Below are 27,381 nucleotides of genomic sequence, written 5' to 3'. Positions count from 1 at the left end.
CAGGGAGGACTCTTGGGAAGGATTTGAGAGATGTGGAGTCTTGGAGGCCTCAGAATACTTCAGTAAAGAGGAAGTTGTCACACATCAGTCTTCCTCTAAAACAAAACCAAACAACCAAAAACTTTTCATATGAATAACGATGCACCTTTAACATTTCTCTTTATTAGGGGTTCGGGCATGGTGACACATGGCTTTAATCTTAGTACAGGCAAGCCAGTCAGGGCTACACAGTAAGGCCCTGTCTCAAACAAAACAAAACACAACAACAACTAAACAAAACCTTTTTTTTTAAGATTTTTATTTATTATGTATACAATGTTCTGACTACATGTACGCTCGCACACTAGAAGAGGGCACCAGATCTCATTGTAGATGGTTATGAGCCATCATGTGGTTGCTGGGAATTGAACTCAGGACCTTTGGAAGCAGAGACAGTGCTCTTAACCTCTGAGCCATTTCTCCAGCCCACAAAACAAAACCTTTAAAAATCTATTATGGAAACCCTTCTATGTTGGAAAAAATCTTTTCTTTTTCTTTTTTCTTTTCTTTTCTTTTCCAGGGTCATGGGTTTGGGCCCCACATTGGGCATCACTTATTGTTTTTAAAAATTATCTGTATTACCTGTATTATCAGTAGGCCTGGCTAGTGATCAGTCAAGACACAGACACTTCTTATATTTTGAAATAACTTTAGTTAACCTGGGGCAGGACAGATATCAATCCTCTAAACTACTTTCCATAGTAGGGCCTCAGGCATGGGATCCCTGTCTCAATCCCATGTCATCTGTTTCTAATAACTTTTATCAAGCTACCTCCCATCCATAATCCCAAATACTTGTTCATGTTTTTTTATCCGGGCTGGATTCTCCTTCCACGCCAGCCATGTGTTTCTTCTCCATCTAACCCATGGTAACATTCCTTTCTTCCTTTCAGGTCTCTCTCCTTTCTTCTCGTGGTGGTCTTTCTTCTTCCCAGAATTCTTCTCTCTCCTAGGCCCACCTATCTCCTTTTCCCTGTCCAGGTGGGGTGGCTTTTTATTAAACAAAAGGGTCACTGAGACAGCAAACACTAATTAACATCAAAATATATCAGGCATCCCCCAACATTTTTCTTTTTTCTTTCTTTTTTTTTTTTTCTTTTTTTGGAGACAGAGTTTCTCTGTGTAGTCCTGGTTGTTCTGAACTCACTCTATAGACCAGGCTGATCTCCAACTCACAGAGATCTACTTGTTTCTGCTTCCCTAATGCTGGGATTAAAGGAATGTGGCACTACTCTGCAGCCTTTCAATATTTTAAAGAAATTTTTTGTAGGCTAGGCTGTCCTCAAACCAACTCTATAGCTGAAGCTGGCCTTGAACCCCTGCCTTACCTCCTCAGTGCTGGGTTACAGATGTTGTCACTGTGCCTGTCCTAACCAATGTTTTCAAGTTTTGCTTTTGTTTTGAGAAACTATAATTTTTGTGTATTGTTTATAGCAATGTAACATGGTCTGACAGCTATGGAACCACAAGGCAGCCCCTTTAAAAATAAGAAGCAAGAAGGTGTAGCTCAGTCGGTAGAGCATTTCCCTAGCATGCACGAACCCCTGGGTTCGATGCCTGGTGCCATATAAAGTAGGTAGTGGTGTGGCACACATCTGTGATTCCAAGTGATGGAGACACAGGCGAGAGGGTCAGAAGTTCAAGTTCATCCCTGACTATGTAGCCAGTTTGAAGCCAGCATGGGCTGTACAAGACCCTGATTTCAGTTCAATTGCCGTGCTGGCGTCGTGTTTGTGCTTGGCCAGTTTCCTCTCCACTGCACTCATAGTACCAAAAGTGCTTCTGCTGTGCCAAACCCTGCCGTTCCCAAGCCTTGAGTGCCCAGGGAAGGAGTTTGCTGAGGTCTGCAAGCCTGTTAAATTTTTCCTTGGGTTTTCTTTTCCTTCTGCAGATTTCTCTTCCATCTTCTTCAGCAGGAAGTAAGAAAGTTTCAACTCCGGCAGAGTCTCATGGGACCATGGCATTTATGGTATTCATGACCTGTCACTGGTAAAAAACAAAACAAAACAAAACAAAACAAAAACAAAAAACGTTGCTATGTGGACCAAGAATGCACTTGCTATTCAAGCAGTGGTACTACATGACAGGCACCTGGCTGGGGAACAGCACGGGGAGGGCAGGTGACGGGAGGACCCTAATGGTGCTTGAGATGTTCTGTAGAACTGCTGTACTAACAGCGAGATGGCTCAGTGATTAAGAGCACGTGTTGTCTTTGCAGAGGACCAGAGTTTGGTTCCCAACACCCACATGGCAGCTTCTAGCTGTCCTTGACTCCAGTTTCAGGGGGATCTGGTCACCTCTTCTGGCCTCTGAGGACACCAAGTGTACACTAAACGCACAAACATGCATGCAGGCAAAACACTTGTACACTTAAAATACAAATGATAAATAAAACCCTTTAAAATTGTTTCTCAAGGTGATAACTGTTAAGTCATTTTGCTATAAGTACTAAAAAATAAAAAAAGAGTTTGTCCCATAGGACATCATGTGAGGCACAGGGAGAGCGAGCAGGTAGACAAGCACCTCCAATAACCAACAGCAAATGGGACACTTTGGCCCAGTAGCCAGGCTTTGGTCTCCTGGATGTGCCGTGGATCTTGAGACATTGCAGGGACCAGGTAGTAAACGCCTGGTGCACACAATTGCCTGTAGCAATGAGTAACTACTGACCACAGAACAGCAACCATAGTCTTCTTCCTCGGTTTTCAGGTTCTGGGCCATGTCTATTAAAATCAGCTAGGCCACTCGATGCTTAAATTCCCAAAGGTCCTTTCAGCCTGGCTTTCTTCTTCCTCATCGACAGATGCTCCTCACTTTAGTCATTCAGGGCCCAAGGATGCTACAGGAGCTTCCCTCTCAAATGTCATTGGCAGTGTGTTGGCTCAGCTCTGGAATCCCAGCTTTCTGGAGTTGGGGTCCAACCTAGGCTGCATAATGAGTTCTGGGCTAGCCTGGGCTACAATGTCAGAAGCTGTCTCAAGAAAGTAAAAAATAAAAAGGGTCAAACGCCACCAGTCATCCAGGCAGAAGAAAGGAAGGGAAGAGCACTGGGGGATTGTCCCAACCCAGGTCTCCCTTGGGTTCTCCCGGCCACAAGGGGGCAGAAGAGCACAACCTCTCTTTGCCTGGAGAGCTCAAACTTTAACAAACAGCACCAGGTCCCTGGCAGAGGGCAGTCTGGATTCTGGGGCCCATTGACAGTCACCCCTTTCACACATTCTGAGTTTCCAAAGTTCTGGTCTATGGTGAAACTGTGGTGGACTCCAAGTCCAGCAAGTCAGACAGCAGGAAAGTACTTTCCTTCGGGCCACCAGCTTCTGGGTTGGTGGAGAGAGCCTATCAAGTGCTGGGCGTGGTGGGGAATGCCTTTAACCCAGCACTTGGGAGAGAAGACAGGATCAGAACGCAGGGTCATCCTGGGCTACAGAGCAAGTTCAGAGCCAAGAGGGGCTACAAACAACCCTCCCTGAAGAGACAGCGGAGGCTGGTGGAGATGGTTCAGCGGGTAAAGCGCTCACTTCACAAAAATAAGGACTTAGCAGGGCACAGTGAAATCGGCTCACCCTCTCCCCCCCCCCCCCACACACACAAAATCACAAAAAACAAGCAGACGTGAGGACCTGGGTTCAAGTCCCCAACACCCACTTGAGGGCTGGGTGTGATGGTACAAATCTGCGGGCGTGAAGACGTGGGGCTGCCTGGGCTTCCTGCCAGCAAATCTAGCCAAACCGGTGGCTCCCGTTCCATGAGAGACCCTGTGTCAAAGAATAAGGTGAGCAGCAACGCGGAGGAAGACGCCCCACATGGGCCTCTGGTCCCTACATGCATACATGAGTGCATATCTGAGTGTGTACACACGAGTAAATACCACGCCAGAGATGAGTGAGAAGGAGAAAAGAAAACAGCAACAATAACAACAACAACAACAACAACAAAACTGGGCCATCTCCCCCTCGTTTCCATATTCTAGATTTTCATTTTTGTTTTTTCCACACAGTTTCTCTGTGTAGTCCTGGCCCTGACTCTGTAGACCAGGCTGGCCTTGAACTTACAGAGATCCGCCTGCCTCTGCCTCCCGAGTGCTGGGATAAAAGGTGTGCGCCGCCGCCGCCGCCGCCGCCGCCGCCGCCACCACCACCCAGCCTTCCATATTCTAGACTTAGCTGAGTGTCCTTGCAGTGTCATTCAGCACGCTCCTCCGTCCCCTGAATTTATATTTAGAAGTTTGATTAAGTCCCATTCACCTTTTCCCCCAGGAAGAGTCTATAAAGGACACTGCCAGCTTCTCTTTTGCACACCAGGAGGCACACGCACTATGGCAGCTGTTCCTAACTAAGCCTGGCCAGTGATGCCGTCCCAGCCTGCTGTCTACCCTTTTTTTATGAAGTGCCCCACTGGAAGTCTCTTGTGGCTTCTTAAGTGACCACAGATTTGGTTTAAAACCACAGAAGTCAGAATCAAAGTGTGAGCAGAAGTCCATCTCTGGAACAGCGTTGCCTCCTTCTCAGCCCGGGCCGTCCTCTGTGGTGTCCTCTGTGGTCACCATGCCTCTGTCTCTTCTGTTTCTCAGAAGAATACAGTTTAACATTTGCCCACTTTGCTATCCCATGGTGATCTTATCTTAAAATCCTTAGCTGAAATTAAGCATGGGGGGAATGGGAGAGGAAGGAAAAGAGAGAGAGAGAGAGAGAGAGAGAGAGAGAGAGAGAGAGAGAGAGGGAACACACACACACACACACACACACACACACACACACACACACGCATGCGTGCGCGATTCATATTGGGTTCTCAATCTGTGGGTCGCGACCCCTTTGGAAATTGAATAATTTTTTTTCCCATAGGGGTTGTACACCAGATATCCTATATATCAAATATTTACATTACAAGTCATAACAGTAGCAAAATTACAGTTATGAACTAGCAACCAAAAACGTATTGTGGGTCACCACAATACGTAGTATTGAGATGTCATAGCAATAGGAAGGCTGAGAACCACTGGCTTAGCATTTAAGAACAATAGTTGCTCTCTAGGGGACATGGGTTCGATTCCAAGCACCCATATGGTGGCTCACAACCATCTGTACCTCAAGTTGCCGTGGCTCCAATGCCCTCTTCAGGCCTCCTCAGGTACTACATGCACACAGTACACAGACATGCAGGCAAAGGCAAGCATACACATTTTTAAAAAATACATATACCTGCATGAAATGACACCAAGAAGACCCCACCTCAAAGTAAGTCAATCACAAGTTCCAGGATTTAGGAAAGGCCACCCTGAAAGTCAACACCCACAGCTTTCCACGTGACAATGGCAGCTGTGCACATCCACTCACAACACACTTCCCTCTTCCAAGTGTTGCTGTCCTTAACGCAAGCATTCAGGAAAATAAGGCTTAGTACTTGGCTTCTCTGTTCATGTCCCCTATAGTCGCCCCTGAAGCAGGTCTTGAGGTGGGAACAAGTGAACAGCTCTCTGGGGAAGAGACGCAAAGACACTTTTGGATGGGGATAGGGAAAGCCAGGCAAAATGCTGCAGAGCAGGAAGGCACAGGTCAGGGGGGGGGGTTCACTGGAGAACTCGGGGAGACTGGATAGTTACCTCTGAAAATCCTTTCCCCATGGCTCAGGGAGTCAGCTGACCTGGGCAGCTCCCTGTTGGACTGCAGCCGTCTTCCTGGAGTGTTAATCAAGCATTCCTGCCTTGCCCTTGACCCAGACAGCCACCCTCAACAGAGCAAAGCATCGCAAGAGCCCAGATGGCATCAAGAGACTTCTCATGAGGGACAGTGCTGAAGGACATGGGTCACAGCCCTGCTGGGTCCTCCATGCCTCATGCTGACTCCATCTGTCTTGTCCCTGATAGTTCAAGGTGGTGGCCTGCTGTAATTTCTTATTTATTTTTTTATTTTTGAGATAGAGTCTCACTCTGCAGCCCAGGCTGGTCTGGAACCCTATGGAAATCAGGCTGGCCTCAAACTCATAGAGATCCATCTGCCTCTTCCTACTAAATGCTTCAGTTAAAGACTTGTGCCATGACAGAGTGAATCCAGGACAGCCAAGGCTACACAGAGAAACCCTGTCTCGAAGGAAAAAAAAAAAAAAAAAGACTTGTGCCACCAGATCTGACTAATCTTAATTGATTGAATTTTTAAAAAAATATTCTTTAAAGCCAAGTATCTGCATGCAGTAAACCTAGACCCCCTATTCAGATCTAGCCAATGGACAGGACATTCTCCATAGTTGTGTGGAGAGCGGGGACTGACTCTGATGTGAACTCTGGTGCCCCCTATTTGACCACTTCCCCTTGGTGAGGAGGCCTGGTGGCACTCAGAGGAAGGGGAAGCAGGTTATCCAGATGAGACCTGATAGGCTGTGATCATATGGTGGAGGAGGAGGTCCCCTTCTGTCACAGGCCTAGGGAAAAGGAATAGGGTGAAAGAGGGAGGGAGGGGGAACGGGAAGATACAAGCGAGGGGATAACAATTGAGATGTAATCTGAATAAATTACTTAAATAAGAAAAAAACAAAACAAAACAAACCAACAAAAATAAAGCCAGGCGTGGTGGCGCACGCCTTTAATCCCAGCACTTGGGAGGCAGAGGCAGGCGGATCTCTGCGGGTTCGAGGCCAGCCTGGTCTACAAAGTGAGTCCAGAACAGCCAGGGCTACACAGAGAAACCCTGTCTAAAGCAAACAAACAAACAAACAAGCAAACAGATAAATATTTTTAAAATCATGTGTATATAGTGCATCTATGTGATTATATGCCATGTGTGTTAGGATGCCCATGGGGGCCAGAAGTGTGGGATCCCCTGGAGCCTGGGTTACATAGGGAGGAACTTCTGTCTCAAAAGGGAGAAACAGAAGGAGAGAAGGAAACGATTCAGGAGTGGGAGAAATGGAAAGAAGGAAGGGAGGGAGGGAGGGCTGGGGCGGGGTGGGGAGGTGAGACTCGGTTGGTAAAGTACTTGTCACACAAGGGTGAGGCCACCGGTTCTGATCTTCAGCTCGTATGTAAAATCCGTGTAGCCTTGAGCTTCTATGATCAGAGGTGGGGAAAATCCTTGGGGCTTGCTGGCAGCCCTCACCAGCTCTGGGTGAAGTGACAAAGCGTATCTCTTTTATTTGTTTTGAAGACAGGCTCTCTCTAATAAGTAGCTCTGGCAGTCCTGGAACTCCCAGGCTGCCCTCCAATTCACAGAAATCTGCTTGCCTCTGCCCACCAAGTGCTGGAATTAAAGGCACGTGCCACCGCGTCTGACGGACGGTCTGTGTCAAAAATAGGTGGAGAGAAATTATAGGAAGACGCGCAACATTGACCTTCGACTTCCACACATGCTCACATATATATGCATGTGTATGCGTACATGCAGGTTGTTGCACATGACTGTCCTCTGAGCCAATCATCTTCAGGAGCTCAGCTGTGTAAATGACCATCCCAGCCGTGCTCATTGGCTGTTTGCACAGGAGCCCTCGCCTGAGTACCAGCCACTCCATACCACGTGTTGTCTTCGTTTGGTTTTTTTGTTTGTTTGTTTGTTTGTTTTTATTTTGTTTTTTGGTTTTTCGAGACAGGGTTTCTCTTTGTAGCCTTGGCTATCCTGAATTCACTTTGTAGACCAGGCTGGCTTTGAATTCACAGTGATCTACCTGCCTCTGCCTCCTGAGTGCTGGGATTAAAGGCGTGCGCCACCGGCTCATTTGGGTTTTATTGTGTGAAGAGACACCGTGACAAGGCAACTCTTTAAAAAAAAAAACTTATGTATTTTTCTTTTATGTGCACTGTTGTTTTGCCTGCATGGATGTCTGTGTGAGGGTGTCAGATCTTGGAGTTACAGATAGTTGGGAGCTGCCATGTGGGTGCTGGGAATTGAACCCGGATCCTTTGGGAGAGCGGTCAGTGCTCTTAACCACTGTGCCATTTCTCCAGTCCCCAAGGCAACTCTTATAAAGGAAAACTAACTTGGGGATGGCGAACAATTTCAGAGCTTTAGTCCATTTTCGTCATGGCAGGAAGCATGGCAAGATGCAGGTAGACACGGTGCTGGAGGAGCCGAGAGTTCTAAATTATGATCTGCGGGCAGCTACGTCATCATCTGCAGGCAGCAGCAGGAGGCTGTGTGCCACACTGAGCATAGCCTGCGCACAGGAGACCTCAAAGCCTGCCTCTACAGTGGCACACTTCTTCCAACAAGGTCACGCCTCCTAAAATGCCACTCCCTAAGAACCAATCGTTCAAACACGTGAGTCTGTGAGGACCCACCCTCTTCAAACCACCACACTTGTTGTGTGCCATTTTTCCCTAAATGCAATGCAAGTGGCCAGGGAGGGGGTCAGGGGAGACGAGGGGCCAGGGGCCCCATCTCGGCATCCTCAGGAAAGCCCTCATTCCTGCTAGTAAAGGCTTTGTAGTGTGACCCACACTCCCGTAAGTCGCCCCTCACTGGTCCCCTATAATAAACTTAATGTGCTCCCCAGAGTAAACTTTAGTGGAATTGAACCTCGGTTTGTCATTGGGACCTTGCAGAGGGTAGGTATTTATATGTCTCCCCTGGGAAAGAATTTTAGCAACACACACACACACACACACACACACACACACACACACACACACACACGGGAGTATATACACATGAAAGAGAGAGAAAGAGCAAAAGGGGGGAAGGAAAGAAGATAGAAAGGAAGGAACAGTCATGCGTGTGCTGGGCTGGCAACCCCAGGTTCTTCAAGAGCCCATGGCCCTGTGGTCATCTCCTCCACTGTAAAGTGAATCCCCTTGCTCAGAGGCCATGATCTAAGGGAGCTTGCAAGGGCGCATCATTTCCTTTGTTGTGTCCCGTGGCTGTTGGTCCTGGCTAGGTGCTTGGTCAGGCCAGGCAAATCCGGCTCAAGATACGCGCTAGTGCGGCTTGCCGGTCCCTTCTGGATCAAGAGACCTATGTCGTCCTCTGTGGCTCTAAGGTGCTGGTGGGTCTCAGGGACTGCTGTTCTATGGCAGGCCAAGCTTCCAGCATGGAGCACGGAAGCAGCTGTGGTGAGAGGACGGTCCTGCTGAGGAGGTCCAGCAGGCTCTCCACAGCCAGCACCAATGGTGACTCTCTTCATGGGCCCACACTGCATGCCCTGGCATGGACGCAAAGGCTAGCTCTTTCTTTCCTCCCTTCCGAGTGTTCGGAAATGAGACTGACATGACTGTCCACAGTCAAAGCGCTGAGTTAAAGGCATTCTAGTGTGTGTGTGTGTGTGTGTGTGTGTGTGTGTGTGTGTGTGTCTGTGTGTGTGTGTGTGTGTGTCTGTGTGTGTGTGTCTGTGTGTGTGTGTCTGTGTGTGTGTATAGATGCTTCTGCCACTAAGAGTGCTTGCTGTGCGGGCTATGGTGGCACACACCCTTAACCCCAGCACTCAGGAGGCAGAAACAGGCAGATCTCTATGAGTTCCAGGCCAGTCTGGTCTACAGAATGAATTCCAGGACTGCCAGGGCTACATGGAGAGACCTCATCTCAAAATAGCCACAAAACAAAACAAAAGCACTTGCTGTTCTTCCCAAGGACCTGAGTTCAGCTCCCAGCACTTACATCCAGTGGCTCACAGCCACCTTAACTCTAGCTCCGGGGGATCCAATGCCCTTTTCTGGGCTCCGTGGGCACCTGCACCTACATGCTCCACCATCAAGACCACTCAACAAGCTGTTGGCACCATCTAACATGTAAAGAAACTTAGGCTCAAAGGAAAAAAAAAAGCATGCCCCCAACATCGCAGAGGAGTGAGGCTGCAGGGAAGGTGATGCACACCCCTGGTACCTCTAGTACCTCTGGTGGTCTCCTCTGAGCCTGGCCCTGGTGCCACGGGCTCAGCTGCAGATCCAACTCCAGGCCCCGGCTCCCCCACAGCTGCAGCATCTCCCAGAGCCATGCCCTGGCATTTCTAAGCTGGTCCTGTACTTCCTGGCCCCCTTCTGAGGCTGTCAAAGCCCCCATTCTCTGAGCACAGCTGTACCAGCACTCACCCCCTCCCAGCCAAGAAGCCAGGTGTCTGAGCCCTGTGGGGGCGGAGGGTTTGGGGGAGGGGAAGGGCAGGCTGGCTGCTAAATGCAGGAGAGGGTGCAAGTTTGTGCAGCCCTCCCAGTGGCCGCTTCAGATGGGCACACAGTAAGAGCCAGAGCTGAAGAGGGCTGTTTGGGAGGCAGGAGCTTTGGGGGAGTCAGCTGGGGTTCTTACCTCAGGCCACAGCTTTGGCCTGTATGGAAGCTATTGGAGTCTGGAAGCAGCAGGCAGTTGCTGGTTCTTCAAGAGAGCCTGGAAGAGTCCCCAGGGCAGGCTGGGAGGCAGCCAGCTGTTCCATGTGGGGAGGCGAGCCACTGCCTGGCTTGCTCCTAGCTAGCTTCTCCTCCTCCCTCTTTTCCTGAGCCCTTGGCGCAGCAATCCTGGCAGCTTCTGATTCAACCACTCAACCCCTGTGACGATGCACTCTACCATTTTCTTCCAGAAGACTGCTGAGGCTACGCGAACCGTCATACCCTGTTGCTAGGACACAGGTTTGCACAGGAAAGCTGCCTTTCCTGGTTCCATGGGCTGCCAGTACCAGGATCACTATCTAAGAAAGATCTAGAGGGGCTGCACGGAGCAGGCCTGGTCCAGTAGCCTCCCATATCGAGGACAGAGATGGGCAGGGTGCTTTGGCTATGAGTCAAGACGGCAGACTCCATAGTGGAGAAGGGTTGAGTCAGAGTTGAGTCTGCATAGACCTCAGTGTAAATGCCCCCAGCTGGCAGCAAGCGGTTTGTTTTGTTTTGTTTTGTTTTTCAAGACAGGGTTTCTCTATGTAGCCTTGGCTTTCCTGAACTTGGTTTGTAGACCAGGCTGGTCTCGAACTCACAGCGATTTGCCTGCCTCTGCCTCCTGAGTGTAGTCAAAGGAGGTCTTCATATTGCCCACTTTTTAGAAAGGGCTCCCTGGCAAAAGCCCAGACTCTATGGGTTACACACACACACACACACACACACACACACACACACACACACACACACACAGTTAGACCACTTGGGCCGACCCTCATAAGGGTCTGAGTCATTCCACAGGAGTGGTAGGGTCCCTGCTGGGTGGGTGGAGTTGCAGCCCAGAAGTGGAAGAGGGTGATTCAGAGGCCTGGGTGTCCTTAACAGATAGCTGCCTGTTCTTCTGGGGCTCTGTTGGCCCCAAGAGCCTGCTTCAGAAGCACCTCGTCCCCTAGGATGTGTACACTGCTAACTGTGAGGGTGGCTGTCTCTTTCCCTGTCTAACCTGATCACAGTCAGCTCTTCCCAGGCAAAGATCGAGTTACTTAGGAGACACCAACTGGACTGAATTGCAGTCCCTTGGTTTCCTCGCTTCACCTGGTGGACCTGCAGCCCTATGGAGCCCATATGTGGTGAGCCACCCAGGTGCCACCCAGACCTGTCCCCCAGAGCCTCAGAGTCCTTTCCCGGCTGATGAGTCCACCAGTCTTAGGACCCCAAACAGACCCTGGTCTATAGCTGGCTTTTGGTTCACAGCTTAAGGAATGAATAAACAAAGGCCTCTGGCTCAGCTCCTTCAGGAGCCTCACTCTGTCTCCTTCCTTCTGGCACCACTGCCTGGCATTTGTCTCTCTGCGTGACTCTGCCCCGGGTTCCAAGGTCTTTCTGTCCCGTCCCTACAGTGGGCGGCATTAGCTGGAACCCTCTCTTTAAACTTGTAGAGTTGGAGAGGAGTTTGTTTTTTCAGAGGTTCTGAAGGCGTTTTTGGAACTAAGTCCACAGCATAGGGGTGGGGCATGGTTAGGAAACTGTCCCGACATTCCTTGGGCTGGGGGTTAAGGTGTAGTAGGTGGGCAGGCTGCATGAGGGGGGGGGAGGATCTGGAAATGATACGGTCAAGGTCCCCACACTGGTCTTGCTGGCGTCCAGAAGACTGAGGCCAGGGATCTGGCTGAGGCGCCTTCAGTTTGGTGCCAAGGCTTTGCCTAGAGTCCAGGCGAGAGAGAAGAGAAGAGAAAAATGGAGAGCCTGGGAAAGCAGCGCACGCGAAGTGGGGGGCGGGCGGGCAACTGGAAGTCCTCAAGGCCCAACCCCCAGGCGCGTGGCTCCACACTGGGCAGCCCAGCCAGGGCTAGCAGGCTCTCGCTCTTCGCGTCGGTGTGTGCATCCTGTGATGTCTGCCTCATCACTTGCTGTGCCACTGGCACTCACCTAGACTCTCTTGACTTGGGTTGCCTAACCGATGGTTCTGGGGTCCAACCTCCACCTGGCCAACAGCTGCAAAGTCAGCTCCTCCTCTGTGCAGGGAGAGGGAGCACCGAGGAACCACAGTCCAATCAAAGCTTTCTCAAGGGGGTGGCTGTGGTCATCTGCACTTTCTCTGGCCTCAGAAAAGGGCTTTCCATTTTCGCCCGGCAGTGCCCTTTTTCCCAGGGCAAAGATCCCATCGTCCCTCCATCCTCTGCGCTACGAAGTTTGAGTAGGTCCTCTTCCCTTTAACCAATGAGAAGTCCCTCCCTGTTCTAACTCGCCTTCTTCGGTCGCCACAGCGCCCTCCATCGCTCCCTCCCCGCCCCTTCTGCCCTCCCCGCTGCAAGTCCTGGGCTCTCGTCCGCGGAACCTTGTCCTAGTTCGCTTGTCCTCGCTCTGGCCGCCGTCGCCCGGAACCCGCGGAGAGAAGGCAGCGGGTCCCGTGACCGCGCAGAGCCCCCCGCGGGGGCGGCAAGGGCCGGGGACGGCGCAGAAGGCGGGGCGCGTGGGAAGAAAGGGGGTTTTGTGCGGCGCCCGGCGGGCTGGCGCCCCCGTCTGCGTCCCGCGCGCCCGGCCCTGCTCGCGCCCGCGCATTGCGCCGCAGTCTGGGCCGCGGCTGCGGGACGCGCGGTGTGCGGAGGGGACCTCGCAAGGTGAGTGAGGAGGCCTGGCCGGGCCAGGCGCTTACTTGCTGTGTGACCTTGGGCAAGTTTCTTGGGCTCTCTGAGCCTGAAGATCCGAGCGTGGGCGAGGGCGAGGGCTGGCCGCAGGCCTGGCTGCTGTGGGCGACTTGGACAGTCGCTCACCACTGCTTCCTGGGGTCCACTACGTACCCGAGGGCGCGGACAGCGGCTCCTCTCCGAAGGTGGGCATGCAGCGCACTTTGCGGGCCTCCGCGGGCGCCGTGAGCCACACGGCTGCTAGCTCACTGCCCCCACCGCGCAGCCTTCAGGAGACACTGGGCTTCTAGACTACGGAGCGGCCGGGGATGCCCCGACTGGAGGCAGAGGGCTGCTGAGCTCGCATCTCTACCGCGGTCTTTCTCCGGGAAATCTCAGAACGTCCGAGCTCGGAACAGGAGCCACTCTTGGCCACTCGGGTCGGAAATTCATGTCCCAGGGCAGTCGGATCCTCTGACCTCCGGCTTCCTCCCTAGTACCCTGTTGACCCTGTAACACAGCGGGGTAAAAGGGTGCCCACGGAGCCGGGCGGCGGTGTGAGTAGTTCCTGCTCCTGCCAGAGAACAGCAGGCCTCTCTCCATCAGCCTCCCCTCCTCAGAACGCCCCAGCACCTGCCTCCCTTCCTGCTTCCCAGAGATAACCCGAGATTCAGCCGCCGTGCTTAGCAAGGGAGTCTGGCCTGGGAGGACCTGAGAGGAGGAAATTGCAAGAGGCGACTATGAAGGCAGAGCGAGTTGGGGCTTGAGGAGACGGAGCCAATGGGAATAAGTAGGGTCGGTAGTAAGTGTTGCCTGACGTCCCAACTGAGCCTCAGCTGCATCACCAGCCATGCAGACATGGGTCCCTGGATTCTTCCAAGTCTGGCCTGGCTCTTAAGGACCGTGTTCATTAGCTCTGCAGCTTTTCTTCCAGGGGTCTGGTTCCTGATTTGGTTCTGCTGGTGGCCCAGAGTTAGCCCTAGACCTCTCTGGGCATCTGCCTCACTTTGCCTGTGAGATTTAAGTGAGCTGGGATCCTAAGAGAGAAACTGTTTCCAGAGCTGATGGCCAGGGCGTGGGGGGGTGGGGTGGCGGGGGGTGGTGGGGTGGCCTCTCCCTGTACCCTTCTCCAGTACACTCCAAGATGTAGGCTTTTACAAAAGAGGGGTGGGGGGGAGGAGTAACTGGATGGGGGCCAGACTGGCAGGGACAGGGTCTTTGTCCCAGCTGCCTTCTGAGCCAGGAGATCCGGTGGGAAAGCCCGTGCCAGGCAAGAGGGAATGGCTTGGAGCAGACTGGGAGGCGTGGAGGGGGCAGAGAATGTTGGGCACCGAGGGACACTTCCTTACAAGTCTTGGTGAGGAGGAAGCAGGAATAGAGGCTGCAGTGACTGGTTCCCTCTAGGAGGCCCTGCTGGAAGAGAAAAGGCTTTAGGCTCCGAAAGCTGGAGCTTTACTGTGGGGGAAGGAAGCTCCGAGTTGGCACCCGAGGGTGCGGGAAAGTGGAACGCAGTTGTGCTCCCAGCCCCCAGAGGCTCCCTGAACCCGCAGGTGCTCAAGCCTCTTACTGAGAATATGTCTTTGCATCTCACCTTCGCATGTCTTTCATACCCAGCAACCCATCTCTAGGTGACTTATAATTCCTAAATGTACACATGCTGTTTAAGGAACAGTGACCAAAAACAAGCAGGCAACAAAACAAAACAAAAACAAAGAACTGTACGTGTTCACTACAAACTTCCCCCCCCCTGAATATTTGATGGGTGGCTGGTTGGATGCATAGATTTGGAATACAAGTGCCCGGAGAGCTGATTTCACAGTGCAACCGACGGACGTGTACTGTGTGCGTTCACTGGACATCTGCTTGTGTCTGGTGCTGGCAAATGCACAGGGTGATTTTCTGTTGTAGATTGTAGACAGGTAGGTAAGTAGATAACAGAGAATGATAACTAAGTATACATGACCACTAGACTGGTAGACAGACAGACAGACAGACAGGCAGACAGACAGACAGACACAGATCACTCAGGGTACTTGGCCCCATCAAAATTCATAAGGCGATAATGATGGTGCTCCCCCCCCCCTTTTTTTTATACAATTAAGAAAACACAAGGTCAAGGACGGTGAGGATCTTGGCTTAGGTCACACAGTGAGTTGGCTGGGGACAACCAGAAACAGAGTTAAGAGTGATTCTGGTATGTGTTGCCTGTTTGGTGTGATATAACCTGAGGAAGTCCATCCCACAGTCTAACCACCACGACTTTCATCTTTCCTCCTCAAGTTCTCCCATCAGTTTGCAGCATGATCCCACTGTTTCTGTCCTTGCTGGCGGCTCTGGTCCTGACCCAGGCCCCTGCAGCCCTTGCTGAGGACCTGAAAGAGGACAGCTCCGGTGAGTAACCCTCCAGAAGACCATTGTCACTCTGCTACATCCTCTCCCAGGCCAGAGGGCCGTCTCAGGTCAGCCCCAGCCACCTGCTTCCAGCCCGGGCACCCGGGAGGAGACAGACGTGAAAGCGATGTGGGCAAGGGCTGGAGCCAACCGCAGAATAAGGATGAGCTGGGGACCCTGGTAGGTAAGGGGAGGTCTTGGGGTCAGGGCTGCAAAGGGGCAGAAGGTAGGAGGTTAAGGGTGGAGGATCAGATTCAGGACCCTGGGCAGGGCTCAGGATGCTGAGCGGGGCGTAACACCCTAGGCTGGTTGGTTCTGGGGGCGGGGCTTAGAGCCACGCGCACAGGCGCACTGCGTCCTGCGTCCGGGCTGCAGCCGGCTTTGACCCCTGTCCACAGAGGACCGAGCCTTCCGCGTGCGCATCGGAGCCACGCAGCTGCGGGGCGTGCTGGGCGGCTCCCTGGCTATCCCGTGCCACGTCCACCACCTGCGGCCGCTGCCTAGCCGCCGGGTCACGCAGGGTTTCCCCCGAGTCAAGTGGACCTTCCTGTCTGGGGACCGGGAGTCGGAGGTGCTGGTGGCGCGCGGGCTGCGCGTCAAGGTAAACGAAGCCTACCGGTTCCGCGTGGCGCTGCCCGCCTACCCCGCGTCGCTCACGGATGTGTCTCTAGTATTGAGCGAGCTGCGGCCCAATGATTCCGGGGTCTATCGCTGCGAGGTCCAGCACGGTATCGACGACAGCAGTGATGCAGTGGAGGTCAAGGTCAAAGGTGAGAGCGTGGGGTCCCTAGAGAGAGAGAGGAATGGACTACGGCCCCGCAGGGAGCTGAGTGTGGGGCAGCTTCCCAAAGCCTGAATGGAAGGCTGAATGGAAGAAGGGAGCGGAGCGGAGGCAGACACTCCCCAAGCTTTAGAGCGAACACAACCCTGCTTTGCGTTATTTTTGTGAACAGGAAGTGACTGGGAGGGGAGGAGAGGTCATCAGTGAGCTGATGATCCCCAGGCTCAGGTGTCCTCTCTGCTCCTCAGGGGTCGTCTTCCTCTACCGCGAGGGCTCTGCCCGCTATGCTTTCTCCTTTGCCGGAGCCCAGGAAGCCTGTGCTCGCATAGGTGCTCGAATCGCCACCCCTGAGCAGCTCTATGCTGCCTACCTCGGCGGCTACGAGCAGTGTGATGCCGGCTGGCTGTCCGATCAGACTGTGAGGTGGGCTGGGGGTGTGGACCAGGGGCTCCTAGTCACGTCAGGGTGCTTGCTGCCCCCAACCCTCCACCGGGGTTCCCCAGGGCTCCCTGTCTCTGGGAAGAAAATTGGCCTTCCCCACTTGTCACACAGCAGTAGGGTTGATAGCGGCCTCCAGGGGAAGACACCAGTCCTTAGCCTCATCTTTTCTCTTAGGTATCCCATCCAGAACCCACGAGAGGCCTGCTACGGAGACATGGACGGCTACCCTGGAGTACGCAACTACGGAGTGGTGGGTCCTGATGACCTCTACGATGTCTACTGTTACGCTGAAGACCTAAATGGTGATTAGGAGGGACCTTCTGCATCTTGGCCCTTGCTTTCTTCTGAGGCCTCCACTATAGCTCATGTGTCGATAAGGGGAAAGGCAGAATAGGCAGGGTGTGCTCCTCCAACCACTGTGCCAGAGGCAAGGCCATGAGCAAATCTGACAGCCAGGGGCTGGGGGTTGCAGTGCTGCCAAGGCCCCCCCCCACACACACACAAAATGAGGGATTGGAGCCAGGCTCCTCTGAGCACTCATGTTTTTCACCTTGTGTCTTATGCAGACTTTGGTAGTATCAGGCGGGCAAAGTGACGACCCCATGTCAGGAATGAGCTTGCCTAGAAACCTTTAAGAGTCTGTGGGGTTGATTGGGGGGGGGGGACAGGGCTGGAGAAATGGCTCAGTGGTTAAGAGCGCTGTTTGCTCTTCCAAAGGACGCAGGTTCAATTCCCAGCACCCACGTGGCAGCTCAGACCTGTCTGTAACTCCTGTCCCAAGGGATCTGACACATTCATACTAATGCACATTTTAAAAAAACAAAACAAAACAAAACAGAGTCTGGGGTGGAAAAACTGCCAACTGCCTGATGACCCAGCTCCTCTTCTCACTCAGGAGAACTGTTCCTAGGCGCCCCTCCCGGCAAGCTGACGTGGGAGGAGGCTCGGGATTACTGTCTGGAACGCGGTGCACAGATTGCCAGCACAGGCCAGCTGTACGCAGCCTGGAACGGCGGCCTGGACCGGTGCAGCCCCGGCTGGCTGGCTGACGGCAGCGTGCGCTACCCCATCATCACGCCCAGCCAACGCTGTGGCGGGGGCCTGCCGGGAGTCAAGACCCTTTTCCTCTTTCCCAACCAGACTGGCTTCCCCAGCAAGCAGAACCGTTTCAATGTCTACTGCTTCCGAGGTGAGTGGCCTCAGAAGCAGCCCGGCCTGGAAGTCTATAGCCTCCGCCCTCGCCATCTTTTTGGTAATTGGCCCCCAGGGGCCTTGAATGGTGTGCCCAGCCTGTCATCTAGGGTCTGGACATCTTTCCTGCAGCCTCTGCGTCACTTCACCTGCCTCCCCCTCACCCCTTCAGAGCTGCCTCGATCCCTGTGTCTGTCGGCATACTGCTCTGCAGAGGTGGCTGACACTCCCTCACTCCCATGAACCAACTGTTCCGTTCTTCAGTGAGCCAAACGCACCTGGGAGCTCCTTAAAGCATTCCAGATCCTACAGCTCACAGGTGTCATGTCTTTCAACACTGAGTAATAGTGAACGAGCAGACGATGGTACCCGGAAGCCAGCTGGGTGCAGCGTCTGAGCCAAGCGCTTGGTCCTGAAAGAAGCTGTAAGAGGCAGCAGTGTGGAGTGCCGGGGAGGGGGATGGAGAACAGATACAGTGTGCTGGTCTGGGGTGAGCTGGAGCAAGGCTCCTTGGAACAGGTCGAGGGGCCAGGGACATGCAGTTCTGTCTGTTCTGGCTGGAGACAGCCCTCTGGGCTGCCCTTAGCCCAGTTCTACTTTGGAGTCATTGGCTCTCCGCTCTGTGTTCCCTCCCCTCAGAAGATGAGGTCATTCATCCCAGAGCCACTGGTCCCTTCCCTTTCCCATTGCCTTAGCTGAGCTCCAAGCTCCTCAGACAGTGACCATTGAGTTCTGGGCCTGGGGGATAGAGTGTCTACCCTCCTCAACCCCAAACCCAGACTACAGGGCACAGAGCCTGCTCCATCCACCCACCTACTCTGTGTTCACACTTCAGAGAACAATTCACTTGGCCTTTCCAGACCCCTCTGAAGAAAAACAAGCCCCACTTTGTCTTTAAAATTCTCAGGTGCTTTTTCTATTGTGTATCTAATTACTTTTTGGGGGTGGGGGGGGTTTGAGACAAGGTCTCTCTGTGTTAGTAGCCTTGGCTGCCCTGGACTCACTTTGTAGACCAGGCTGGCCTCAAACTCACAGCGATCCGCCTGCCTGTGCCTCCCAAGTGCTGGGATTACAGGCGTACGCCATCACGCCCGGCTTTATTGTGTATGTAATGTGTTTATTGCCTATGTCTGTTTTCCTCAGGATGGGGCTTCCCTCCCATTCTCTATATCGTCCCCAGAGAATGCTTGGCCTAAAACTAACAGGCACTCCATTAGTACTTGGGGATGAGTGATAAGGTTCCAGGGCGCTCATGGGCTCCCTGTGGGGAGCCGTGGGAGGATAAAGCGCGTTCCCGGGGCCTGTGGAGGACTGCCTAGACCTTCACATGCAGGCCATGTCCTGGGAGGACCCCGCTGCCTGTTTAGCTTTCCGTTGGCCTTTTCCTCTCGCCACAGACTCTGCCCACCCCTCTGCCTTCTCTGAGGCCTCCAGCCCGGCCTCTGATGGACTCGAGGCCATTGTCACAGTGACAGAGAAGCTGGAGGAACTGCGGTTGCCTCAGGAAGCCATGGAGAGCGAGTCTCGTGGGGCCATCTACTCCATCCCCATCATGGAGGATGGCGGAGGAGGAAGCTCCACCCCAGAAGACCCAGCAGAGGCCCCTAGGACGCTTCTAGGTAACTCTAACTCCTTGCTTTGGGTTCTCACCACCTGAGAGAAGTTGGGGGCGGGAGGGTAAAGCCCAGGCGGACGCTGGGGTCATGGCTGGCATGATTCTGGCTTGGCCTTTCTCAGCAGCTCCATAAGCCAAGGTATCCATCTCTTCTATCAGTCTCCCTAGTTTGGTTTTCAAGTAAATCCCGGCCCTAATTCTCTGCAGGTAGAGAAGCTTGTGTTTAGAGTGTGCTCTCTAGGAAGGAAGCATATTCCTTACCTACCCAAGACAGGTTAGAAAATGTTGGCATATACTGGCAGAGGGAGATGCAACCACCTTGTCTGCCTGAGCTAGAGGCAGCCCGCAGAACCCTTCAGCATGTCACTTCACAATATAGCCCAGGGTCAGAGTTCTTCCCGACAGGCAACGCACCTAGAGCACCCTCCCCTCCCTCGTCCCCTTAACCACCCCCCCCCACCTCCCCCAGTCTGTTTCTGGGGGCGCTGTCCTTGGTGCTGAAATGTTTTGCTGTGGTCAGACTCGGAAACCCAATCCCTTGCACCGCCTACCGGGTCCTCAGAAGAGGAAGGCGCAGCCCCGGAGGAGGAAGACGAAAGATTCAAAGACACAGAAACTCTGGAGGAAGGGAAGGAGCAGAAGGACTTGTGGGTGTGGCCCAGGGAACTCAGCAGCCCTCTCCCCACTGGCTTGGAAACAGAGCATTCACTCGCCCAGGTGTCCCCACCAGCCAGGGCAGTTCTGCCGCTGGGTGCATGGCCTTCTCCCAGGCCTCCAAGGGTCCATGGACCACCAGCAGAGACTTTGCTCCCCCCTAGGGAGGGGAGCCTCACATCCACTCCAGATGGGGCAAGAGAAATAAGGGGGGAAACTGGGAGCCCTGAGCTCTCTGGAGTTCCTCGAGAGAGTGAGGAGGCAGGGAGCTCCAGCTTGGAAGATGGCCCTTCCCTACTTCCAGCCACGTGGGCCCCCGAGGGTACCAGGGATCTGGAGACCCCCTCAGAAGAGAAGTCTGGAAGAACCGTTCTGGCAGGGACCTCAGTGCAGGCCCAGCCAGTACTGCCCACCGACAGTGCCAGCCGAGGTGGAGCGGCTGTGGCCCCCTCATCAGGTAATTCTGCTGAAGGCTCAATGCTCCTTTTTCTCCCTTTTCTTCTCCTCCAGCTCTGGGTCACCTGACACGTAGGCCTTTAATCTACTTTCTCCCCAGCCCCTCATTTTCCTGCCTTTCTCTCCCTGTGGATCTCCAATATTGGGTGTCCCATCTTGTCACTTCTGTCCCGGTTCTCTGTTCCTCTCTCCTACCCCAGCCCCATCATCACCGACCCTTGGGCCCTCTGCTGTAGCTCGCACCTCACTAGCCACACAGAATGCCCTCATGCCTCTCCCTGGTGGCCCCGCTACCCATCCTACCCTTTGAAGGAAAGCCTATCACCCGCTGCTGCTCCCTCCCTGTGCCCTTTGTCCCCTCTCTTTAACCACCTCCCAGCAATTCCAGGGAACCCTGAGAGACCATACCTGCTCATCACCTCTGGGGACCAGAATACTCACCCCCAAAGAGCCTTAAGCCACTACTTCTGTGAAGTATTTTTTTTTTTTTACTGTTTCATGGAAAACAAGCCTTGGAAATAAATCTATATTAAACTGCTTTGTAGCCAGCCATTGACACCCTGTCCATTTCCAGCTGTCTTCTCTGCTCGCTGCTGAGTCTAAATCAGGAACCTCCGGTTCCATGTGCCCTCTCCTTCTCTCTGTGTCTCTTCATGTGTCTCTTTACCGCTTTTCCTTCAGCCAACACCCAGCAGGGTAGCAGCCCCTTACTGTCCCCTCTGTCTCTCCTTGGGCCATCTACACTACCCCTTATACTGGTGAGACCTGAGACTTGAGTGTACATATCACCCAAGAAAATCCACTGTCACCTAGAGAAGAAACCCACACAGCTGGGGTGTGCTGTGTGTGACCTACCTGGGTAGTTCCTGTTTGGAGCCAGTTCTCTGGCTTCCCAAGGCTTAAGTTTATCATCTTCCTCCGTGCATCCAGCAAGAGACAGCACTGCTACCCCTGTGCCCAGTGTCCCCCTTCTGCACTAACCTGCACTAATGACCCCCAACCCCAGAAGAAATGGTTTCACGCTCTTCAATTCCCCTCCCCCTCCCAGAGGATCTGTCTATTGCGGAGCAGGGTGCGGTGGGTGGAAGGAAAGGAACTGGTTTCCACCATCTGAGAGGAGGAGCCTTCTGTCCCAGAAGCCTAAGGTTCCCGTCGGAAATACTCAGGGGAGGCGGAGGCCCTCCCGGGGTATCTCACCTCTCCTTCATGGTTCACACGGAGTAGCACCCCTACATCACCATCAGCTCACCCAGTTCAAGCTGTTGCCATTCGGCCCACTGGCTTTGGAGTCAGCGGCATAGTGGGGAAGGGGGCACCCCCTAGGGGCCACCAAAGTGTTGGCCCACCTGTAGAGAGACTCAGAGGCCCTCTAGCCTACTATGAGGAGGGTGGAAAGGAAATACTTTCTGGCTCTGTGGGGGTAGAAAAGGAGAAATCAAAAGCCAAAGTAAGGCCCTTCACCCCGCACTGCCCAGCCAAGGTCCAGGCCCACAGCCAGGTGGGGACTTATGGCCTACAGGGCATGGCGACCAAGGACATAGCTTAAGAGTCTGTCTCCTAGGGTTAGAGGGCTGCCCCGGAAGGAGAGGAGACCTGAAAAGCAGGAAGTAGGCTCTCACCTCATCTCACCTAACGCCAAACCGTCACCTTATTTGGGAAACTGTTGTGTGAGGGATAAGTGAGGAGGGAAGCTTGGAAAAGCTGCTTGACCAATTTCCCTCATATAGCTAGGTCGTCCCAGCAGATTAAGTCAGGTCCAGCTTCTCCTTCCCCCGTCCCTGCTGAGGCCAGCACGAAGTCCTGTCGGCCTTGTGGCCTTGTTCTCGGCTGATGCTGGTGGGGAGTGGTTCCGAGGGTCATGGTTTGCTCCGTTGGCTAAAGAAGCCATTTTCTCTGGTCATCCAGACTGGAATAGAGTAGATGCTGACAGCTTCCCCCCAGCACCTAGGCAGGGCCCAGAGAGAAGGTTGGAGAAGGCAGGCGGGTGGCCCAGCCTAAGACTGGCAGGAGTTCAGGTCTCATCATCCATCGATGATCGATGATCGGCTGATCGGGTCTCATCTCACTGGTGGGAAGCATGAGCCAGTGATGAGCTTAGGAGGTGGGTGAGAGTGAGGAGAGCTCAGAACTCGGCGATCGGCTCTGGGCAGAACTGTTACCTACCTGGTGTGGAAGGTGGCTGGGCTGGGTGATCGGGGACCCTCACTGGGAGAGCTCGGTCTGCACAGCTCACCCCTCACACTCCTCCACCTCACTTCTCTCCCCTGTCAGGTGACTGTATCCCCAGCCCCTGCCACAATGGCGGGACATGCTTGGAGGAGAAGGAGGGTTTCCGATGCCTATGTTTGCCAGGCTATGGGGGGGACCTGTGCGATGTTGGTGAGTGTGTTGAGGGGCATGGGGGCAGGACTAAAACATGGACCCGACCCCATTTTACTAGTTCCTGAAGTGGAGGGAGGTCGCTTTTTGGGCCTTGCCATGAGTGAATTGGCAAGTTCAAGCAAGTTACATATCTGGTCTGAACCTTGCTGTCATCATCCTGTGTCCCTAGCAGGGAGGAGGGTAGCGTCTTCTCTAGCACGGGGGACTGCACAGGCCAAGGCTGGAGAGCCAGCTGACCTAGCCACTGGCCAAGAGCCTTCCAGGCTCAGGGCTCCTGGCTGCACTGGAGTGGCTCTGACCCCTCCCCTCCCACTGCTAGCCAGCCAGCTGAAGAGGCCAATCTGAGACCAAGCAGCCTAAGACACTCCCTCCCTTGTGCTCCATCCAGGCCTCCACTTCTGCCACCCGGGCTGGGAGGCCTTCCAGGGCGCCTGCTACAAGCACTTTTCCACACGAAGGAGTTGGGAGGAAGCCGAAAGCCAGTGCCGATCACTAGGTGCCCATCTGGCCAGTATCTGTACCCCTGAGGAGCAGGACTTCGTCAACGGTGTGTGGAGCCTGGCTTCCTGCGCATGCTCCATGCCAAACCCAGGCCTCACGCATTCACTCCTTCCTCCCCCCCCCAACCCCACCCCCGGCTTTCTAAACTCCTTCCTCCCTTGCTCCTTTCTTCCTCCTCTCTCTCTCTCTCTCACCCATCCCTCTTTCCCTTCCCTCTCTCCTTTTGCCTCTCACCGGGGAGGCCTGCTGTGGGGTGACTGGGCTCCTACATTTGCAGGGCTGCCTAGGCTGCTGGGCTGCCTGTTTCCCCAGGGACATCTGCCTCCCTAACTCGGTGGTAGCAGTGTTTGTTCCTCTTCTCCCCGCTCCCAAGTGCTGTTCCCCACCTGCATGCCCTGGCATTCACGGGGTGTGGAGGTTACTCAGGAAAGTAGGGAGACAGGCTAGAGAGATGACCCATCGGTTAAGAGCACTGGCTGCCTTTCTGAAGCACCCGGGGTTCAGTGCCCAGCAGCCACATGACAGCTCACTACCATCTCTAATTCCAGTTCCTGGGAATCTGATGCCCTCTGACCTATGACGACACTGCAAAAGAAAATAACTTAGGGGGAGCCTTTATTATATTAAATATAAATGTTTTAACTGGTAGGAAGAGACAGAAACAGAGAGATGGGGTGGGGAGTGGGGGGGCACGGCGCATGAATGCAGTCCGTCCGACCTTAGCAGAGGAGCCTGTTCCTGAGCCAGCAGCCACAAGCCAGCAAGATTTGCGGAGTAGATTTTTTTTTTTTTGGATGGACTCCCCAAAAGGTCAATCACTGGCCCAGGAACACGGGGCTTACTGCTTACAGCTCACTGCACCTCTGGCTTTTCTCCTTAGATCGCTACCGGGAATACCAGTGGATTGGGCTCAATGACAGGACCATCGAGGGTGACTTCTTGTGGTCAGATGGCGCCCCTCTGGTGAGGACTCTTACTGCACTGTAGTCTAGGTCACTTCCTGGAAGCCTTTCTGCCCTCAGCAACACTCACTGTCTCTTCCTCCCTCTCTGCCTCTTTCCCCTGCACCCCTTCTTTCTTTGTGCCGGCTCCTCTCTGGCTCTTGTCTCCTTCCTGCAAAGCCCCTGTCCTCTTATTTCCCCCCCCCCACCTCCCTGCCCCAGCCATCAGACCCCTGCCCTTCCATATCCTGGGACACCCCCCAGCTCCCCGCTCCAGTCCTCTTCGGGTAGTCCTCCTGGGTTTAAGCTTACCACCTCCTCCTCCACTCCCCCTTCCCAGCTCTATGAAAACTGGAACCCTGGGCAGCCTGACAGCTACTTCCTGTCTGGGGAGAACTGTGTGGTCATGGTGTGGCATGACCAGGGACAGTGGAGCGATGTGCCCTGCAACTATCACCTATCCTACACCTGCAAGATGGGGCTTGGTGAGGGCTGCCAAGGGGGAAGGGTGGCTGGGACAAGAGCAAAGCTACCCAGAAGAGCCTGTCGGGGTGCACCCCACACTGTGGGAGGGTACATTACATTGGTCTACTCAGAACCCCTGACCTTTTTTTTTTTTTTTTTTTGTCAGTTGTGGCCACTCCTTTCCACTCCACCAAGTTTCTGGGGAACCATCACCCCCACAAAGCCATGGCCCCCAGCTTCTAATTGTGTGCTCCTTGCAGTGTCCTGTGGGCCTCCACCACAGCTGCCCCTGGCTCAAATATTTGGTCGCCCTCGGCTGCGCTATGCGGTGGACACTGTGCTTCGGTACCGGTGCCGAGAGGGGCTGGCCCAGCGCAACCTGCCGATGATCCGCTGCCAGGAGAATGGGCTTTGGGAGGCCCCTCAGATTTCCTGTGTGCCCCGAAGGCCTGTGAGTGATGGGAGGAAATAAGTGGGGGCCACCAGCTATTTGGAAGCCCAGGGCTCAAGACCCATTCTGCCTGTCAGTCACTGACTGTGTGAGCTTGGAGCGACCGGGCCACTGCCTCTCTCTGAGGCTAATAGAAGGAAGTGGGCTGGTGCTCTGGAGACCTTACGCGCCATTCTGCCACCTCACTTGGGCCCCAAAGGGGGCAGGGGTTAAGTAGCAAGGACCCGGGTTACTGTGGAAACTGAGGAGTGCAGTGCTGAGGAGTGCAGTGCGGAGGATGAGAAGGTGTGTCTTCCTTAGGCCCGTCGTGCTCTGCGCTCATTGGACACCCCAGAAAGACCACTGGGACAGCTCCCGCCGCCGAGGCCCAGGAAAGCACTGTTGACACCTCCCTCCAGTCTCTAGGGAGCAGGCCTAGAACACTGCTGCCCCCAGTTTGGCCCTCTCACTCCAACTGTCTGTGTTCTTCCCATGACTGGGGGTGACATGAAGAGGGGCGGGATGGAATTCAGAGGACGGTGCCCCCCCCCCAAGGGGTTTCTGGAAAACACTTGGGTGGCTCCGCCCAGCCTTTCGCCCCACCCCCATCCCCCATACGTGGGCCTCAGGTTTTACACCCAGGACAACGGGTAAGTCCCTAAGTGCCTCAGTTGCCTTCTCATGCCAGCTGCCTCCCTGTCCCTCAATTTCTTTAGGGGACACTGTGCTACTCATTCTTGATTTTCAAAGGGTTTGCCCGGCAGAGTGCCAGCAAAACCAGATGGAAATAAAGTCGTTTGAGCCCGAGCAAGTTTGATGCTTCTGTGTGCGTGTGGACATTGTATCAGTGTTGGACGGAGCCTCCAAAGAAAGGTAGGTGTAAGTAGAGCCGCTGTGCGAAACAAAGGTCAGAGAAGTCACCAAGAAGTTGCCTGGAGCAAAAGGGTTGCCCAGCTGATTGAGGAATCATCATCGCCCATATAGGGACAGCAGCCGAATGAAGAGGCAGGTCTGGGGAGAGGGGGCCCTTGGTATCTTCATTTTGAGCTTCCCAGAGTACTGAAGGGAAGGCTGAGCAGCGACTGACTGAGAAGGACGGCAGGCGGGTAAATTAAAAAAAGCCAAGCCAGGTGGTGGTGGCGGCGGCGGCGGCGGTGGCGGCGGCGCACGCCTTTAATCCCAGCACTCGGGAGGCAGAAGCAGGTGGATCGCTGTGAGTTCGAGGCCAGCTTGGTCTACAAAGTGGGTCTGGAACAGCCAAGGCTACACAGAGAAACCTTGTCTTGAAAAAACAAAACAAAACAACAACAACCAAACAAACCCAGAAGGACTCCGCCACTCCGCCACGCCAAGGGTCTCACAAGCTGTAACCAGTAGAGGGCGCTGCGGATACACTTATGTGGCTCTTAAGCGGGCAAGGTGGACGCGGACGAGAGAAGGGCCAGGGAGGCCACCAGGGGGCGTCACGGTCTTTCTGACATGCAGGAACTGGTAGGCGCTCGGGGCAGTTAGGTGCGGGGAGAGCAGGACTTCCGGCGGGCCAGACCGGGTCGGGCCGGGCTGAGTCAGCGGAGGCTGAAGTGATGAGGTCACTGCAAGCTAGGAAGTGAATGACCTGTGTCTGAACCAGCCAGAACTCCTTGGACTCCTCACTGCAGCCTTGCATTGGCTGGAGTGTTTTCCTGCTAAAGGCAAATTATGGCTGCAGATCCTCACACCTGGCTCACTGAGTCTTGAGTGTCACGTGGACTCACACCTTGCGTCCATTAACCCCACCTGGCTATTCTTTGATCCTTTTTCTAAAAGCCAGCCGGCCTGGAAAACAACCAAATAGCACGGAGGCAGACTCAGAACACGGAGTCCCAGACGGAGGCTTTGGGAAGGTAGTCCTGAGGATAGGAGGCTCTCCCGGCCTTTCTTCCCTAAGAAAGCACAAGAAAGCACCGATTTCCCAGACCTCACCACCTCCACACTCACCTTCCTTCCTCCAGGCCTGGGCTTTGTTTGCCCAAACAGCCAACCCAGAACGGTCAGAGAATGCAAACCGGTTCTTAAGGCTCTATAGGGAAGAGGCGTGGACCCTGCTTTATATCTGCAGGCTTGAGAGGAGGCAGTATCTGTCCTCTGCGTTCCGAACTCACAGAGGCAAAGTCTGGGTAGCGTGCTGGATTTGTGGCACCCTGGGCCA

General features: G+C 53.9%; 1 protein-coding gene across 3 annotated transcripts; it reads left to right on the top strand.

The window, feature by feature from the left end:
- The first annotated feature begins 12,669 nt into the window (after positions 1-12,669).
- BCAN (brevican) lies at positions 12,670-26,000 on the top strand. Of its 3 annotated transcripts, none has more exons than XM_084769818.1 (14): positions 12,670-12,939; positions 15,226-15,336; positions 15,735-16,106; positions 16,366-16,540; positions 16,733-16,860; positions 17,454-17,747; positions 19,147-19,368; positions 19,885-20,475; positions 22,746-22,853; positions 23,245-23,403; positions 24,238-24,320; positions 24,639-24,783; positions 25,024-25,214; positions 25,515-26,000. In XM_084769818.1, exons 2-14 carry the CDS (start codon positions 15,246-15,248, stop codon positions 25,617-25,619), a joined length of 2,664 nt encoding a protein of 887 aa, XP_084625944.1. In that variant the 5' UTR covers positions 12,670-12,939; positions 15,226-15,245; the 3' UTR covers positions 25,620-26,000. The 3 variants fall into 3 exon arrangements, 2 of the variants coding, with proteins under 2 accessions (XP_084625944.1, XP_084625943.1); XM_084769817.1 differs by lacking the exon at positions 12,670-12,939 and adding an exon at positions 12,961-13,502; XR_014776950.1 differs by lacking the exon at positions 24,639-24,783 and having other exon boundaries at positions 12,814-12,939.
- The last annotated feature ends 1,381 nt before the right edge of the window (positions 26,001-27,381 follow it).

Source organism: Acomys minous, assembly GCF_964271855.1.
Source record: "Acomys minous genome assembly, chromosome: 19".
NCBI lineage: Eukaryota > Metazoa > Chordata > Mammalia > Rodentia > Muridae > Acomys > Acomys minous.
This window is presented reverse-complemented; position numbering and strand designations above follow the sequence as displayed.

Bases quoted from the DNA above. Each gene is read 5' to 3' on its own strand.
- BCAN (XM_084769818.1), top strand. From the start codon at position 15,246: ATGATCCCACTGTTTCTGTCCTTGCTGGCGGCTCTGGTCCTGACCCAG. The intron at 16,861-17,453 runs GTGATTAGGAGG...CTTCTCACTCAG, and splicing joins TTACGCTGAAGACCTAAATG to GAGAACTGTTCCTAGGCGCC. The intron at 24,321-24,638 runs GTGAGGACTCTT...CCCCCTTCCCAG, and splicing joins GGTCAGATGGCGCCCCTCTG to CTCTATGAAAACTGGAACCC.